General features: G+C 54.1%; 1 protein-coding gene across 1 annotated transcript in view; it reads left to right on the top strand.

Moving 5' to 3' along the window:
• Positions 1-19,421, top strand: part of TRAPPC11 (trafficking protein particle complex subunit 11) — a 155,308-nt gene that overhangs the window by 11,788 nt on the left and 124,099 nt on the right. Inside the window, exons 5-6 of the mRNA XM_075347156.1 lie at positions 4,998-5,112; positions 6,902-7,001. Coding sequence (XP_075203271.1) covers positions 4,998-5,112; positions 6,902-7,001 — 215 coding nt within the window. The remainder of the gene's footprint in view (positions 1-4,997; positions 5,113-6,901; positions 7,002-19,421) is intronic.

Below are 19,421 nucleotides of genomic sequence, written 5' to 3'. Positions count from 1 at the left end.
CTCCCCATCGTGCTCCATCCCCCATGCTGCGCACTCCCCATCGTGCTCCATCCCCCATGCTGCGCACTCCCCATCGTGCTCCATCCCCCATGCTGCGCACTCCCCATCGTGCTCCATCCCCCATGCTGCGCACTCCCCATCGTGCTCCATCCCCCATGCTGCGCACTCCCCATCGTGCTCCATCCCCCATGCTGCGCACTCCCCATCGTGCTCCATCCCCCATGCTGCGCACTCCCCATCGTGCTCCATCTCCCATGCTGCGCACTCCCCATCGTGCTCCATCTCCCATGCTGCGCACTCCCCATCGTGCTCCATCTCCCATGCTGCGCACTCCCCATCGTGCTCCATCTCCCATGCTGCGCACTCCCCATCGTGCTCCATCTCCCATGCTGCGCACTCCCCATCGTGCTCCATCTCCCATGCTGCGCACTCCCCATCGTGCTCCATCTCCCATGCTGCGCTCTCCCCATCGTGCTCCATCTCCCATGCTGCGCTCTCCCCATCGTGCTCCATCTCCCATGCTGCGCTCTCCCCATCGTGCTCCATCTCCCATGCTGCGCACTCCCCATTGTGCTCCACAGTCACACCCCACTTCTCCCTGGGCGGTCCCAGCAGCTGTGCTGCACGTCGTGCGCCTCTGCCGACACTCACAGATCCGATCACATACACATATATACACACACTCACACATCAGAACACACTCACACACATCCGATCGCATACACTCACACACACACTGAAGATATCGCACATACGCGCTAACACAATCACAACATCCGGAGATACCACATGCTTCTGGCCATGTGATCCTCCGGCAGGTCCTGGAAGGTCACTGCACAGTATCGCTGCCGAGAAGCAAGCGATATCACGGGATGTGTTGTGAGTATGTGGATGCGATCTGATGTGTGTGTGAGAGGTGTGTGTGTGACAGTGAGTGTGATCTGATGTGTGTGTGTGTGTGTGTCTGTTCTCACCTGGGAGTCGGGTCTCTGTATCGGTTCGGGGAATGCGTGCGGTGGGCGGGGCCAGAGCGAGCGTGCAATGCGTGAGGGGGCGGGGCGTGGCGGAGTTGCTAATGCGTGCAGGGGGCCGGGGCGAGAGGCCAATCCGTGGGGGGCGGAGCCTGGGCAAGCGGCCAATCCGTGCGGGAGGCGGAGCCGAGGTGAACGTTCAATCCGTGGGGGGGCGGAGCCGAGGCGAACGGCCAATCCGTGCGGGGGGCGGAGCCGAGGCGAGCGGCCAATCCGCTGTTTGTCACCGTAAGGACACAATTTTGGAGCAAGACAGACAGACAGAATAAAGCAATTATATATATACTAGAAGGTGGCCCGATTCTACGCATCGGGTATTCTAGAATTTACGTATTGTGTAGTTAATGTATGATTTTTGTTATATATATATATATATATATATATATATATATATATATATATATATATATATATATATATATATATATATATATATATATATAGATGGATGGATGTTTTTGTGTGTAGTTACCAAGTGTTTGTGTAGGGCGGTGTACATGTTCTGGGTGTCTGGGTGTGATGGGGGTGAGAGCGGTGTTGTTTGTGTGTTGCGTTGTTTGTGGAGTGCTGTGTGTCCGTAGCGTGTGTGTGTGTTGCGCGGTTTTTGTGTGTGTGGTGTGTTTTGGGGGGAGGTATGTTTTGTGCAATGTGTGTGTTGTGCGGTATGTGCGTATATTTGTGTGTGCAGCGTTGTCTGTGTGTGGGTGTCTGTGTAGGGCAGTTGTTTGTGGTTCCCAGTGTGTGTGTGTGTGTGTGTGGTGTGTTGTGCAGTGCGCGTGTGTGTGTGTGTTGGGGGGAGGTGTGCACTTCCCATCGTGCTCCATCCCCCATGCTGCGCACCCCCCATCGTGCTCCATCTCCCATCCTGCACACTCCCAAACGTGCTCCATCCGCCATACTCCGCACTCCCCATCGTGCTCCATCCCCCATGCAGCGCACTCCCCATCGTGCTCCATCCCCTATGCTGCGCACCCCCCATCGTGCTCCATCCCCCATGCTGCGCACTCCCAAACGTGGTCCATCCGCCATGCTGCGCACTCCCAAACGTGCTCCATCCGCCATACTGCGCACTCCCAAACGTGCTCCATCCGCCATGTTGCGCACTCCCAAACGTGCTCCATCCGCCATGTTGCGCACTCCCAAACGTGCTCCATCCGCCATGTTGCGCACTCCCAAACGTGCTCCATCCGCCATGTTGCGCACTCCCAAACGTGCTCCATCCGCCATGCTGCGCACTCCCAAACGTGCTCCATCCGCCATGCTGCGCACTCCCAAACGTGCTCCATCCGCCATGCTGCGCACTCCCCATCGTGCTCCATCCCCCATGCTGCGCACTCCCAAACGTGCTCCATCCGCCATACTCCGCACTCCCCATCGTGCTCCATCCCCTATGCTGCGCACCCCCCATCGTGCTCCATCCCCTATGCTGCGCACCCCCCATCGTGCTCCATCCGCCATGCTGCGCACTCCCAAACGTGCTCCATCCGCCATACTCCGCACTCCCCATCGTGCTGCATCCCCCATGCTGCGCACTCCCAAACGTGCTCCATCCACCATGCTGCGCACTCCCAAACGTGGTCCATCCGCCATGCTGCGCACTCCCAAACGTGCTCCATCCGCCATGTTGCGCACTCCCAAACGTGCTCCATCCGCCATGTTGCGCACTCCCAAACGTGCTCCATCCGCCATGTTGCGCACTCCCAAACGTGCTCCATCCGCCATGTTGCGCACTCCCAAACGTGCTCCATCCGCCATGCTGCGCACTCCCAAACGTGCTCCATCCGCCATGCTGCGCACTCCCAAACGTGCTCCATCCGCCATGCTGCGCACTCCCAAACGTGCTCCATCCGCCATGCTGCGCACTCCCAAACGTGCTCCATCCGCCATGCTGCGCACTCCCAAACGTGCTCCATCCGCCATGCTGCGCACTCCCAAACGTGCTCCATCCGCCATGCTGCGCACTCCCAAACGTGCTCCATCCGCCATGCTGCGCACTCCCCATCGTGCTCCATCCCCCATGCTGCGCACTCCCAAACGTGCTCCATCCGCCATGCTCCGCACTCCCCATCGTGCTCCATCCCCTATGCTGCGCACCCCCCATCGTGCTCCATCCCCTATGCTGCGCACCCCCCATCGTGCTCCATCCGCCATGCTGCGCACTCCCAAACGTGCTCCATCCGCCATGCTGCGCACTCCCAAACGTGCTCCATCCGCCATGCTGCGCACTTCCAAACGTGCTCCATCCGCCATGCTGCGCACTTCCAAACGTGCTCCATCCGCCATGCTGCGCACTTCCAAACGTGCTCCATCCGCCATGCTGCGCACTCCCAAACGTGCTCCATCCGCCATGCTGCGCACTCCCAAACGTGCTCCATCCGCCATGCTGCGCACTCCCAAACGTGCTCCATCCGCCATGCTGCGCACTCCCAAACGTGCTCCATCCGCCATGCTGCGCACTCCCAAACGTGCTCCATCCGCCATGCTGCGCACTCCCAAACGTGCTCCATCCGCCATGCTGCGCACTCCCAAACGTGCTCCATCCGCCATGCTGCGCACTCCCAAACGTGCTCCATCCGCCATGCTGCGCCAGCATCAGCCTCTCTCCCCGCAGCATCAGCCTCTCTCCCCGCAGCATCAGCCTCTCTCCCCGCAGCATCAGCCTCTCTCCCCGCAGCATCAGCCTCTCTCCCCGCAGCATCAGCCTCTCTCCCCGCAGCATCAGCCTCTCTCCCCGCAGCATCAGCCACTCTCCCCGCAGCATCAGCCTCTCTCCTCCCAGCCTCCTCCAGCACGCCATGCTCCTCTGCCGACACTCACAGATCCGATCGCATACACTCACGCACACACACATTGACGATATTGCACATACGCGCTCATACTCACAACATCCGGAGATACCACATGCTTCTGGCCATGTGATCCTCCGACAGGTCCTGGAAGGTCACAACAGCACAGTATCGAGGCCGAGAAGCAAGCGATATCGTCGGATGCTGTGAGTGTGTGGATGCGATGTGAGGTGTGTGTGAGAGTGAGTGTGAGCCGGTGTACACTGGTAACTATGATACACATCGGGTAACCAAGGGACCTTAGTTACCCGATGTGTATAATGGTTACCAGCGTTCACGGCCTCCGTCAAGATCCCAGCATCGCAAGGTTATGTCTGGCGCTGCTGGGATCGTGACGGAGCCGGTGTAGAAGCAAGCGATATCCCAGGATGTTGTGAGTGTGTGGATGTGATGTGTGAGGTGTGTGTGAGAGTGAGTGTGATCTGATGTGTGTGTGTGTACTCACCTGGGAGTCGGAGCTCCGTGTCAGTTGGGCCAGAGCGAGCATGCATTGCGTGAGGGGGGCGGGGCCTGCAGAGAGCCGGGGCGAGAGGCCAATCCGTGTGGGGGGGCGGGGCCATGGCGAGCCCAGCGGCCAATCAGCTTTGTGTCACTGTAAGGACACAATTTTGGAGCATGACAGACAGACAGACAGAATAAGGCAATTATATATATAGATAGATGTGTGCACTAAAGTACATGTATAGAAATGGAAATGTGCATCGCTATGAGGTCAGTAATGTTTCCCAGGACGATCTTTTGTGATCCTGGTACATTAATCATTCATTATTAAAGGTGTTCTCTAGTAAAAGAGGTTATCACCTATCTAAATAAGGGGGTTAATTTGTTATTGAGGTGGTCTAACTACTTGGACCCTCATTAGAATGGGAGCAGCAGCGTACAAGGTCGACTAGTCTCCATTTACTATGGAGCTACCAAGCGCTGCCCTTGGCATTTTCTGGCATTGCAAAAATGCAGCAGATGGGCGACGACCATGAGAGTTTTCTCTAACTGTAGACAGAAATTCCTGATCATGGATAAAAGTGCCCATTCTGCCCAGCAGTTGCCCCCCCTACACTAATAGTCAGTTATCTCTTATTCTTTATGTATCGATGCCATCACTTTCTGTTCTCATGTGCAGGGGAGGATCTGATTGCCTCTGAGAGAGCTGCCGCACTGTGCAATGCCTGCGATCTTTCCGGGAAGTCTCTGTTTGTGCTGCCTCACACTGATCACCTGGTGGGCTATATAATCCGGTATGTAATGAATGTATCCCATGTAAGGAATGTTGCTTATTTCTAACAAATATGGGTATAATATTTAGTTTTTCATCTATGGCAATATTATACATTGTATACATTGCTGATAGCCACTGTGTACATGTGATATTCCCATGATCATAGTGCAAATTATACACCAAATTGTACAAACTTCTACCGTTTTGTGTACAATTTGCAGTATGATCATGAGAATTTTTTTTTTTTTTACATCGGATAATTTTTTTTTATTAAACACCTCTGGTTCAAAGAAAATATGCATACGTGCAAGCATGCAAAACAGTCCCCTACCAGCGAGGCATATATCAGCACCCACCAGCAACAAGTAAATTATCTGATTGGAGCATATGAAGTCCAACTTTATATTTTAACACATCCCTTTCCAGAAAGACAGGTTACAACAGACCCGCTAGCAAGGCTCTAGCCCACATTAGCGTCACCGGGTCCAATTTTGGGATATCCAGCCATGGAACCCATAGGTCCTCAAATTTGTTATACGCCCTCCTCTTCTGGTATACATACTTCTCAAGTCTGAGTGTATTATTTACTTTCTCAATCAACTATCTGGTATCTGGGGCTTTGCTGTTTTTCCAGTATAGTTCTATGATCTTTCATGCTTGGTATAGAATAGCAATCTTATGGCTCTCTTGGATAGGAAGTGTCAGTGTACCCAAGAACGCACAAAAGAGGTCTACAGTCTGTAGGGTAATCGTATATCGAGTCGATGAGGTCAAGCACACCCGTTCAATAATGGAAATAATTTATAAAGGAATCTTCCATCCCCATAGGTTTTAACACACAGCTGACAATTGTATATAATAATAAAAGATACTGCTTAACAATATCTTAAGCGGGCTTTACATGTTGCGACATCGGCAACGAGATATCGTCGGGGTCACGTCGTTAAGTGACGCACATCCGGCGCCGTTACCGACATCGCAGTGTGTAACGCAAATGAGCGACGATCAACAAGCACAAAAATGTCAAAAATCGTTGCTCGTTGTCACGCCGCTCATTTCCTTAATATCGCTGCAGCGACAGGTACGATGTTTCTTGTCGTTCCTGCGGCAGCACTCATCGCTGTGTGTGACACCGCAGGAGCGACAAACATCTCCTTACCTGCCTCCACCGGAAAAGGAGGAAGGAAGGAGGTGGGCGGCATGTTCCGGTCGCTTATCTCCGCCCCTCCTTTTCTATTGGGCGGCGGTTCAGTGACGCTGCTGTGACGTCGCTGTGACGCTGAACGAACCACCCCCTTAGAAAGGAGGTGGATCGCCGTCACAGCGACGTCGCAGGGCAGGTAAGTGCGTGTGACGCTGCTGTAGCGATAATGTTCACTACGGGAGCGATCACCACATATCGACCGTACGACGGGAGCGGGTACTATCGCGCTCGGCATCGCTAGCATCGGCTAGCGATGTCGCAGTGTGTAAAGCCCGCTTTACGCCACCATGCTGACACTTTCCTGGCCCCTGCGGGTTTCTGTGCAGCCGATTACAGTAATAACATTAAAGGGCAACACGTAACAGCTGCAGCTAACCAGTGATTGCTTTCCGTGGTCATGTATCCGAATGTCACGTGATTGATGGAACCGGAGAGCAGCAGAGTGCCAGTGGAACATTCACACAGGAGTACGGGGGTTGGAGTATTACTCCTTTGGGAAGTGTTGGTCTACATATACTAATCCAAGCACAGTCCTTTACATGCAGTTTGTATACTTCTTGAGACCTGACGTGACTAATAACTTTTCCTCATTCTCTACTCTTAGATTAGAGAACGCCTTTTATGAACATGCACAAACCTACTACTACACGGAAATCCGAAGGATAAAATCTCACAAGGAGTTCTTGAATAAAACCACTCATCAGGTACCAGCATGGTCAGATTTAGTTTTGCAGTTGCTACTACTACAATCTTAGTAGTATTATTATTATTATTATTATTATTATTATTATTATTATTATTTATTTATAGAGAACCATTATTCCATGGTGCTGTACATGAGAAGGGGTTAAATACAGAATACTTATACAAGTTACAATAGACAGACTGGTATAGTCTGCAAGCAAGCTTGCAAGTTTACATTCTATAGGATTTTGGGGAGGAGACAATAGGTGGAGTGTTGGTTGGGTGGCGGCTCCGCGCAGTGGTGAGGCATTGACTGCTACGCACGGTGGTGAGGCATTGTCGGCTCCGCACGGTGGTGAGGCATCATCGGCTCCGCATGGTGGTGAGGCGGCAGCGGCTCCGCACGGTGGTGAGGCAGTAGCTGTGGTGGTGGTGAAGCATTGGGGTCATTGACGATTATAGGCATTCCTGAACAGATGAGTTTTCAAGTTCCGTTTGAAGCTTGCAAGTGTAGCAGATAATCTGATGTGGTGAGGTAGCGAATTCCAAAAAACGGGGGCTGCTCGGGGGAAGTTTTGGAGGCGGTTTCATGAGGAACGAATGTGAGAGAAGGAGGTCTTGGGAGGATCGGAGATTACGTGTTGGAGTGTAGCAGGAGATTAGTTCAGGGATATACGGAGGAGGAAGATTATGGACGGCTTTGTAGGTCAATGTTAGTAGTTTGAATTGGATACGGTGGAAGATTGGGAGCCAATGGAAGGATTCGCAGAGGGGAGAAGCGGGGTGGTATTGAGGAGAGAGGTGGATCAGTCGGGCAGCAGAATTAAGGATGGACTGGAGAGGGGCAAGATGGTTAGCAGGGAGGCCACAGAGGAGGATGTTGCAGTAATCCAGGCGGGAGATTATGAGGGCATGCACTAGCATTTTCTTCGTCGCTCCATTGGGAGACCCAGACGATTGGGTGTATAGCTACTGCCTCCGGAGGCCACACAAAGCATTACACTAAAAGTGTAAGGCCCCTCCCCTTCTGGCTATACACCCCCAGTGGGATCACTGGCTCACCAGTTTTCTGCTTTGTGCGAAGGAGGTCAGACATCCACGCATAGCTCCACTGTTTTTAGTCAGCAGCAGCTGCTGACTATGTCGGATGGAAGAAAAGTGGGCCCATATGGGGCCCCCAGCATGCTCCCTTCTCACCCCACTTGCGGTTTGTAAGGTTGAGGTACCTATTGCTGGTACGGAGGCTGGAGCCCACATGCTGCTTTCCTTCCCCATCCCCCTGAGGGCTCTGGGTGAAGTGGGATCTTACAGGTCTCCAGACACTGAGACCGGGCTCCATCCACAGACCCAGAGAACCTGCTGGATATGGAGCTGAGTATCTTCAGGGACAGGGCCCTGCTACATTAAGGTACTCTGTGTCCCCGGGTAAGCGCGCACACACACACCAGCATTGCTGGGAGTGTTAGTGCGCCGGGGGTAACAGCGCGGTGCGCTCGTGCTATTATTCACTGCAGCTTAGCTGAGTGAATTTATGTATTGGGAACTGCCGCGCCGGCCGCTGCTGGGTGTTTTTTACATTGTGGCGCGGCTGGGACTTGTGGTGCGCCGGGGACTTCCGCGCGGGCCGTGCACATGGACGGCCGCGCTTATTACTTGAGTCCCCGGCTTTGCGGCCTAGTTTTCGTTTCGTTCCCGCCTCCAGCCCTGCCAGTCAGGGGAGAGGCGGGACGCTGTACAGACAGTCAGCACAGAGGGCTGGAGTCTGCTTTGCATTCTCCAGCCCCCTTCACTGGACACAGTGGGACGCCAGTTTCCCGCTCTTGTCTAGGGCACGCCCACGGCCCGCCCCTCGTCACACGAGCTGGAGAAGGACGCCGGCAGCCATTCCTGCACGCAGTCCGAGCTGGGGAACGGAGACATGCTCTGGGCAACCAACACAGGGCTCTGGCGACCACATACCCGCGTTATAGGCGGGCGGTAAGCAGCACCTGAAGTGCTGACCCCACAAAATACCGCAGTGTCCATTTGTATTTGATGCTTGTATACTATACTCTGCACTGTAGGTCGCTATCTTTGGCTATATTCTCATAGATGGCGAGATAACAGCAGCAGAAAAGCAAGAGTGCTAAGGCACAGGTTTTCTAGGCTGCTTGTATTGCATGTGCTGAAGTGTTTATTTGTACTTATGCTTGTATGTTATACATTGCACTGTACTGTCGCTACTCTTGGCTATATGCCCTCCTAGATGGCGAAATAACAGCAGCAAAAAAGCAAGGGTGCTAAGGCACAGGCTTTCTATGCTGCTTGTATTGCATGGGCTGAAGTGTTTATTTGTATATATGCTTGTATGCTATACATTGCACTGTACAGTCGATACTCTGGGCTATATTCTCCTCAATGGCTGGACAACAGCAGCAAAAAAGCAAGGGTGCCAAGGCACAGGCTTTCTATGCTGCTTGTATTGCATGTGCTGAAGTGTTTATGCTTGTATGCTATACATTGCATAGATGACTAGAATACAGCAGCAAAAAAGCAACACAGGCCTTCTATGCTGCCTTTCCTGCATGTGATACTGTTCCACCGGCAGGTTCCACTGACCCCCATTGTGTGCAATGCTCCCCTGTAGCACTTGGTCAGCCGGGGTCTCTACTAGAGGTGGCCAAAGGAACCACCTGTGAACCCTGTCCAGGGACAGGGACGGAAATTGTCATGGGATGGAGACTTTGCAGTCCAGACAGGCCATGGGCAATCTTGATTAATTCTCCCTGGCCACCCTCATTTGGAATGCACTCAGTGCTCCGGGGGGATCCCAGGCATTCCTGCGTGAAGGCTCTGACACGGACGGCAGTCCCAGACAGCCTAAGCTAGCTCGCTGGGGGCGGCGCTCGGCTTCATCACTGGTCAAGGTCCCAGCAGGACGACTCTCTGTATGATGAGGCAGACGTAGCTGATCAGGGCTTGGTCCTGACACCGCTCTCAATCCGGATACACCGGATGGTGACGCCATAGTGAATGATCTTATAGCGTCCATCATTGGAATGTTGCATATTTCTCCCTCAGCTCCCCCAGTGGAGGAGTCAGCTTCACAGCAGGAGAAATCCTTTTTCAGTACTCATGCATAGATTGAGTACTTTTTCTGGCCACGCTGACTTCAGAGACGCAGTTCAGAAACACCACGCCTCCAGATAAACGTTTTCTCCAAACGTATTAAGGATGCACGTTATCCCTTTACCCTGACGTGGTAAAGCACTGGACCCAGGGTCCAAAAGGTGGATCCCCCAATCTCCAGGCTTGCGGCTAGATCCATAGTTACAGTGGAGATGGGAATTCACTTAAAGATGCCATTGACAGACAGATAGACCTCTGGTTGAAATCTGTCTGTGTAGCTATCAGCGTGTGGGTTGCTCCGGCATTCGCAGCCGTATGGGCACTCTAACCTATTTCAGCTGGTCTTGCGCAGCTGCTCTTGAGCACATGTACATCTGTGCCGCAGGCGGTGTCCTTAACCTCGCAATGTCTGCATTGCGACTTACCCTAGTAATGCTGTCCTGGGGGGACAGTCGAGGTTGGTCCTTCCCAGGCTCGGGCAAGTCCCAATGGTCCTCGTCTAAAAGGGCTCAAAAGGCTCAGAGGGGCTCAGATTCCGGCCGGGCCATTCACGCCCAAGGAAGGCAGCAGGAGGAACCGCTACCAAGGCGATCTCCTCCTGTATTTCAGCTCTCTCTCTCTCCGCATCCGCGGTTGGGGGCAGAATCTCCCGCTTCTGGGTACATTTAGCTGCCACAGGTCATAGACCGGTGGGTGAGAGACATTATGTCTCACGTGTACAGGATAGCCACCGAGCCGATGCTCTTCTGCAGGCAGAAGGAGTGGTAATCCCTGTTCCTCTTCAGGAACAAGACACGGTTTTTTCCTCCAATCTTATTGGGGTGCCAAAAAAGGGTGACTCTTCCGTTCCGTTCTGAACCTAAAACTGCTCACCAAGCACGTGAAGGCCAGGCGGTTCCGGATGTAACCCTCCGCTCCGTCATTGCCTCAATGTCTCAAGGAGATTTCCTAGCATCAATGGACATCAGGATGCTTATCTCCACGTGCCGATTGCTCCAGAGCACCAGCGTTTGCTACGTTTCGTTATTGAAGACGAGCATCTTCAGTGCGTACCACTGCCCTTCGGTCTGGCGACAGCCCTACGGGTTTTCACCAAGTTCAGGGCAGCAGTGGGAGCAGTCCCGCACTCTCAGGGTCACTCTGTGATCCTTACTGGACGATCCACTAGTCAAGGCACCCTCTCAAGAGGCATGCCGACACAGCCTGAACGTGGCGCTGGAGACTCTCCAGAGTTTCGGGTGGATCATCAACTTTCAAGGTCACATCGGGCACCGATCCAATCGCTGACATATCTGGGCACGGAGTTTCACACTCCCTCAGCGATAGTGAAGCTTCCGCTGGACAAGCAGCGTTCACTACAATCGGGGGTGCAGTCTTTCCTTCAAGGCCAGTCACACCCCTTAAGACGCCTCATGCTGAGGCAGTCACTTTCGCGCAGTTTCATCTGCGTCCACTTCAATGGGACATGCTTTGCCAATGGGTTGGGGAGTCGACGTCCCTAGAAAGGAACGTTTCCCTTCTCAGACGGTCACGGACTCTCTTCAGAGGAGTCCATCCTTCAGCCCTGCAAGCTTTTCAGCAGTGGCTGGAAGGAAATCAGATCCGAATTCAGTCGGACAATTCCACAGCGGTGGCAGACATCGCCCACCAAGGCGGAACACGCATCGCCAAGCCTACCAGGCAATCCGGCGGATTCTGATGTGGGTGGAGGACAGAGCATCCACCATATCCGCAGTTCACATCCCGGGCGTAGAAAATTGGGAAGCAGACTTCCTCAGTCGCCTGGGCATGGACGCAGGGGAATGGCCTCTGCACCCAGTATGGTGTCAGGAAATCTGTAGCCGCTGGGAGATGCCGGACGTCGACCTAATGGCGTCTCGGCACAACAACAAAGTCCCGATTTTCATGGCACGGTCTCACGAGCAAAGAGCTCTGGCGGCAGGCGCCCTAGTTCAGGATTGGTCGCAGTTCCAGCTACCCTATGTGTTTTCTACTCTGGCACTGTTGCCCAGAGTGCTACGCAAGCTCAGCTCCGCTTGCCGCCGCGCCATCCTCGTCGTCCCAGACTGACCGAGGAGGTCGTGGTCCCGGATCTGTGGCATCTCACGTTCGGCCAACCATGGGCACTCTCAGGCGGGCCAGACTTACTGTCCCAAGGGCCGTTCTTTCCACTGAATTCTACGGCCCTGATCCGGCCTGTGCGGCCATCGAGCCCGAGATCCTAGCGTCTTCAGGATTCTCTCAAGACGTCATTGTCACCATGAGACGGGCTAGGAAGCCGACGTCTGCCAAAATCTACCACAAGACGTGGAAGTTATTCTTATCTTGGTGCTCTGCTCAGGGAGTGTCTCCCTGGCCATTTGCATTGTCTCCTTTTTCCCCCCTTCCTGCATCTGGATTGGGAAAAGGTTTGTCGCTCGGCTCCCTTAAAGGACAAGTCGCAGCGCTGTCAGTATTCTTTCAGAAGCGCCTAGTACGACTTCCTCAGGTACGCACGTTCCTGCAGGGGGGTTGTCACATTGTCCCTCCGTACAAGAGGCCGTCAGACCCATGGGATCTGCACAGGGTATTAATTGCTCTCTAGGAGCCGCCCTTCGAGCCTCTGAGGGATGTTTTTCACTTTCGCGACTTTCACAGAAAGTGGTCTTTCTGGTAGCGGTCACGTCTTTTCGGAGAGTGTCCGAACTAGCAGCGCGGTCATCCAAAGCTCCCTTCCTGGTGTTCACCAAGATAAGGTAGAGCTGCGTCCGATCCCAGAGTTTCTCCCTAAGGTGGTATTCCCTTTTTATCACAATCAGGATATCTCCTTTCCTTCCTTTTATCCATTTCATCGATATGTAATGGCTTTGCATTGTTGGATCTGGTGTAGAGCACCCAGAATCTACATTCCCGCACGGCGCTCCTGCGCCGCTCGGATGCACTCTTTGTCCTTGTCACTGGTCAGCGCAAGGGATCGCAGGCTGCAACATCCACCCTTGCTCAATGGTTCAAGGAACCAATCCTTGAAGCCTACCGTTCTACTGGGCTTCCGGTTTCTTCAGGGCTGAAGGCCCATTCTACCAGAGCCGTGGATGCGTCCTGGGCATCACGGCACCAGACTACGGCTCAACAGGTGTGCCAGGCAGCTACCTGGTCGAGTCTGCACACTTTCACCAAGCATTATCAGGTGCATACCTATGCTTCGGCGTACGCCAGCCTAGGTAGAAGAGTCCTGCAGGCGGCAGTTGCCTCCCCGTAGGGGAAGGCTGTCTTGCAGCTCTAACATGAGGTATTTCTTTACCCACCCAGGGACAGCTTTTGGACGTCCCAATCGTCTGGGTCTCCCAATGGAGCGACGAAGAAGAAGGGAATTTTGTTACTTACCGTAAATTCCTTTTCTCTATCGTTTCATTGGGGGACACAGGACCATGGGTTATGCTGCTGTCACTAGGAGGCTGACACTAAGTAAACATAAAAAAGTTAGCTCCTCCCTAGCAGCATACACCCCGAGCCGGAGGCGGGCTCAGATCAGTTTTTTAGCTTAGTGTCGTAGGAGGCTGATGTGGGCCGTCTCGGCCCCCCTCAGCCATGTATGTTTTTGCGCTTTTTTATTTTATTTCGGCGCCGCTCATCGCTCTCATACCTGTCGTCTTCTTCTCTGCAGGTATTCGCTTCACTCATTCTCCGCAGCCCCGTGGGTACCGCTCCCCAGGGTCGCAGGGGCTTGAGACTTCGGGGCCCTCTCCCCCGCCCGTCCCCGTGGTACCACTCCCGGGGGTGCGCGTGTGGGCAGGTTGTTTTGTGGGCACCCCTGATTCGCCCTGAGGTATCACCCCAAAGGGCGTACAGGGGAATACAGCAGGGATGGAACCTCAGCAGCGTTTGTGATAGATGGGGCCCTGTCACGCTGCCTTCTCCTGATAGGGGGCTGTCTACCCCCATCATGATGCCTACTACCCTGCCTTCAGCACGCTCTCCCCCGGAGCCTTCCTGGACGAGCAGCGCTGTTCACAGGCAGGGCCAGGGAGCTCTGCCTGCACCGCATCCATCGCTGAGCCGGCGCCGCCGATTGCAGGTAGGATCCGACTTCCCTGCTCTTTCCCCCGGCCCCCTCCATAAATTTAGTCCCCGGCTTCGGCCTAGTCGCTCCTGCGTCCTAGCCACGCCCCCGCTGCATGCTATTGGCCGCCGGTCGTCTCCCTCTGTACCTCCCACTGCTCTGCCTCCTGGCAGATGGTGGGGGCTGTGAATCCTCCAGACTTTTCGCGCCGGAATCCTGCTCCTCCCCCAGCCTCCTCCAGCGTCCCCTCTCCATTTTAGCCTGCCTCTGGTCCCCTGAGGCTGCAGCACGCCGGCGTTCTGAGTTTTCTGGCCAGCTCATTCCTGGACTCCACTTCTGGACTGGTGGGCAGCACGCAGGACCTGGGTAAGCTCTGCTCCTAAGGAGTAGCCCTCACTAGGTAGCATTCTCTGAGTTTAGGGACGAGTTAACCCTCTCCTGTCTCCTTCCTAGCAGCCACCAGTGAGAGTACCTGTGTGCACCATGCCTAAGGCTAAGCCCACCCAATCCAAGCAGGCCCCCTTTGCACTATTTTTTGCATGCTCCTCCTGCAGCTCCAAATTTTCCCAGGGTCAGGACGCCCCACTATGCTCCGTCTGTTCTACAGACGCGCAGCCTCCGCAGGACTCCGCGGCCGACGCTTCTGATACCGCAGACGCCACAGCGCCATATGCTGCAGGGCCCTGCGTCCCGCCCCCCCCCCCGACTGGCTAGCGTCCCTGTCCCAGTCCGTAGATTCCCTCTCTGAGGCTTCTCGGACCATCGCGCAAGCTCTACGCCTGCTGCCGACGCTCGCCCAGATTCCCGCAGACCCGGCGCAATTGCCCCCGGAGCAGGTGAGCCCCGTTGCAGGGTCCTCCTCTGCTGCTCAGAAACGGACCCGCCGGGTCTCGTCCTCAGACTCTTCCCAGGTTTCACCTTCATCCCCAGGTCCAGACCGTCAGTCCTCCAGGGAGGCTTCTGACTGCTCCGAGGATGATTCCGATGCGGTACCCCTACAGGACTCAGAGCAGGCGGCCGATATTCGGCACATGGTAAATAGCCTGATAGAAGCAGTAAACCAGACCTTGAAGGTACAGGTGGACCCAGTCTCCTCCCAGAGCACCCAGGTCTCCTTTAAGCGGGTGAAGCGGGCCCAGAACACATTCAGCGGACATCCAGAATTCGCTGAGTTACTGCGCAGCCACAGGCAACAGCCGGACAGGGTATTTACCAGCGGTAAGTCCATCGATTTGCATTATCCCTTTCCTGAGGGTCTTCGAAAGGATTGGGCAGGTTCCCCTGTGGTTGACCCCCCAGTCTCCCGCCTGTCTTCTCACACAGTCCTTCCACTCACTAACGGTACGTCTCTCAAAGATCCTACGGACCGTACTATTGACAGGTTGGCCCGTTCCGCCTTCGAGGCAGCGGGCTCATCCCTCTCTCCGGCCTTCGCCTCGGTTTGGGTGGCGAAGGCCCTGATGTCCTGGGCGGACACGCTACGCGGCGGTCTCCGCGCCATTCCTACCAATCCGGACCTGGTTCCCATCGCCTCGCAGATTTCCCTCGCGGGTGAGTACTTGCTCAATGCAGCCCTGGCGTCTGCAAGTTGCGCGACCCAGGCCGCCAGCAACAATGTGGCCATCCGTCGAGCCCTTTGGCTCCGCTCCTGGAACGCGGATGCGGCCTCTAAGAAGTCACTAACTTCCCTGCCCTTCCTAGGGGAGCGTCTCTTCGGAGATAGGCTGGACCAGCTGATCTCCGATGCAACGGGAGGAAAGAGTACATCTCTCCCCCAATTGCGCCCCAAGCGCTTCCAGAATCGGCGCTCCACCGCTCGTTTCCGGTCCTTTCGCAGCTTCAGCTCCAATCCCCAGCCGCGGAAAAGCCGCTCTCCTCCGAGAGACAGGAAGACCCCGTCATTCAAGACCAATCCCGCCTGGCGTTCACGCCCCCGCCAGTCCACGAGATCCTCTTCTGGTTACCGCCGTCGTTCCTCCAAGTGACTCGCGGTCGGCGCGCAACAGCGCCAGACTTGTGGGAGGGCGCCTGTCTCGTTTTCAGCATGTGTGGATCCCCCTGACCGCCGATGCCTGGGTCAGAGAGATCATCACATCAGGCTACAAAATAGAATTCGAGGCAAAGCCACCGAGACGTTTTTTCCTATCTCGCCCTCCCGAGTCTACCGCGCGGGCTCGCGCGTTCTTTCACTCCATAGACTCCCTCCTCCGAACCGGAGTCGTGGTACCAGCAGGGCTGTGGAGTCGGAGTCGGAGTCGTGGAGTCGGAGTCGGAGTCGGAGCTCATTTTGGTGGAGTCGGAGTCGGTATAAAATGCACCGACTCTGACTCCTAAAATATATAATAAATTGGGGACAGGAGTGCAATGCAGAATGTGCTGAATATTTTACTAAATAACAACATTTAGTATAATGCTTATATTTAAGTGAAAAATTTATTGTAGTACAATGTGAACATCAGACATTTAATTGTTTTTATGATACAATAATCAAGATATTTGGATAGAACATAAAATATTTATTGGAATACAACTTTAGAACACAAAAAAACTAATAAATTGTAAATATGTAATATATATAATATATATATATATACAGTGTATATACACACACACAAGATATATATGTAATCTACTGTATATTACATAGTGTATTACATATTTACAATTTATTACAGTTTTTTGTGTTCTAAAGTTGTATTCCAATAAATATATTTTATGTTCTATCCAAATATCTTGATTATTGTATCATAAAAATTATTAAATGTCTGATGTTCACATACACATATTCATGTACTACAATAAATTTTTCACCTAACTATAAGCAATATATGTAGGAGCCGGAGCCGGAGCCGGAGTCGGAGTCGGAGCCGGAGTCGGAGTCGGTGCAAGAGAATTTGAGGAGTCGGAGTCGGAGTCGAAGGTTTGGCTTACCGACTCCACAGCCCTGGGTACCAGTCCCTCCCGCAGAGCGTTTCAGGGGGTTCTATTCCAACCTTTTCGTGGTCCCCAAAAAGGACGGCTCTATCCGTCCCGTCCTCGACCTAAAGCTTCTGAACAGGTCGGTGAGACCTCGGCCGTTTCGAATGGAGTCACTCCGGTCCGTCATCGCGTCCATGGAGGTAGGCGAATTCCTGGCATCGCTGGATATTCAAGACGCCTATCTTCACGTCCCGATAGCCACCTCTCACCAACAGTTCCTCCGTTTTGCGATAGCGGAAGATCACTTCCAGTTCACAGCTCTTCCCTTTGGCCTCGCATCCGCACCCAGGGTCTTTACGAAGATCATGGCTGCTGCCATGTCCGTCCTGCATGCCAGGGGTGTCATGGTCATCCCGTACTTGGACGATATGTTGATAAAGGGCTCTTCTTTCGAGGACTGTCGTCTCGGGGTTCAGGTCACGATCGACACCCTTTCACGGTTAGGGTGGCTGATAAATCGGAAGAAGTCCTCTCTGATCCCGGCCCGTCGGATCACCTTTTTAGGCACGGTATTCGATACCATCCAAGGGCGAGTTTTCCTCACACAGGAGAAGATCTCCTCCCTACAACGAGGACTCCGCGCTCTTCGGCGTCAGCGCCAAGTGTCCATCAGGTTCGGCATGCGAGTCCTCGGTCGTATGGTGGCGGCGATGGAAGCGGTACCCTTTGCACAGTTCCATCTCCGGCCACTCCAGCTGGCCTTGCTGAAGAAGTGGGACAGATCTCCCTTTTCTCTGGACCGCAGGTTTCATCTTTCGCCGGAGACCCGCAACTCCCTCCGTTGGTGGCTCAATCAGCGCAACCTCGCATCAGGGAGGTCTTTCCTCCCGCTCCACTGGAAGATAGTGACCACCGACGCCAGTCTCCAGGGCTGGGGAGCAGTGTTTCGACATCACACAGCGCAGGGCCGATGGTCACCGAGAGAGAGTTGTCTCCAGATCAACATTTTGGAGATAAGAGCCATCCGGCTAGCCTTGCAGCAGTTTCGGCACCTAGTACAGGGTTGCCCGGTCAGGATCCAGTCGGACAATGCGACGGCGGTGGCGTACATCAACCACCAAGGCGGCACAAGAAGTGTCGGGGCGATGCGAGAAGTCAAGAAGATATTGCACTGGGCCGAGTGTCATCACTCCCTGATCTCAGCGGTACACATCCCAGGCGTGGACAATTGGGCGGCGGACTTCCTCAGCAGGGAAGGCCTCGCCTCCGGAGAATGGTCCCTCAACCGGGAAGTCTTCAACCAGATCTGCGACAGATGGGGAGTTCCGGACGTGGACCTAATGGCCTCCCGGTTCAACCGTCAAGTTCCGCACTTTGTAGCGCGGTGCCGCGACCGCTTGGCTTTAGGAGTCGACGCCCTCACCCTGTCATGGAGCCAGTTCAGTCTCCCGTACATCTTCCCTCCGCTCCCTCTAATTCCGAGGGTCCTCAAGAAGATCAAGGCGGAAGGGATACCGGTCATCCTAGTGGCTCCGGACTGGCCCAGGCGAGCATGGTTCGCGGAACTAACTCAGCTCCTCGCAGACGCTCCGTGGCGCCTTCCAGACCGTCCAGATCTCCTGCAGCAGGGGCCTCTCTTCCATCAGAACTCACAGGTCCTAAATTTGACGGCCTGGCCATTGAATCCTGGGTTCTAGCTAAGGCTGGTTTTTCCTCAAGAGTGATTCAGACAATGATTAGGGCCAGGAAGCCATCTTCATCAAAGATTTACCACCGCACGTGGAAAGTTTTCTTCAGGTGGTGTGAAGAGCAGAATATTTCTTCTCCTCTCGTCTTCTCCCTTCCTTCCCTGCTGGCATTCTTGCAGTCAGGCCTAGATGCGGGTCTCTCGCTCGCAACACTAAAGGGCCAGATATCGGCGTTATCAATCCTGTTTCAGAAGCCACTGGCCGCTCGTTCACAGGTTAAGACCTTCATCCAGGGAGTAGCCCACCTGGCACCGCCGTACCGTCGGCCTCTAGAACCGTGGGACCTTAATCTAGTCCTAGGGTCACTTCAGGGCTCCCCATTCGAGCCCTTGCGAGAATCTTCCCTGTCTCACCTGTCTTGGAAGGTGGTGTTTCTTGTTGCCATCACTTCTATTCGCAGGACGTCAGAGCTGGCAGCTCTCTCTTGTCGTTCCCCCTTTTTGATTTTTCACCAGGACAAAGCGGTTCTCCGTCCAGATCCCGCTTTTCTCCCAAAGGTGGTCTCCCCGTTCCATCTTAACGAGGAAATCATCCTTCCATCCTTCTGTCCTGGCCCCTCTCACAGCTTGGAGAGGTCCTTGCACACCCTGGACCTAGTGCGTGCACTTAGAATTTATGTCTCCAGG

Source organism: Anomaloglossus baeobatrachus, chromosome 1 (assembly GCF_048569485.1).
Source record: "Anomaloglossus baeobatrachus isolate aAnoBae1 chromosome 1, aAnoBae1.hap1, whole genome shotgun sequence".
Classification (NCBI taxonomy): domain Eukaryota; kingdom Metazoa; phylum Chordata; class Amphibia; order Anura; family Aromobatidae; genus Anomaloglossus; species Anomaloglossus baeobatrachus.
The sequence above is the reverse complement of the archived record's forward strand: the minus strand, read 5'-3'. Positions and strand labels throughout refer to the sequence as shown.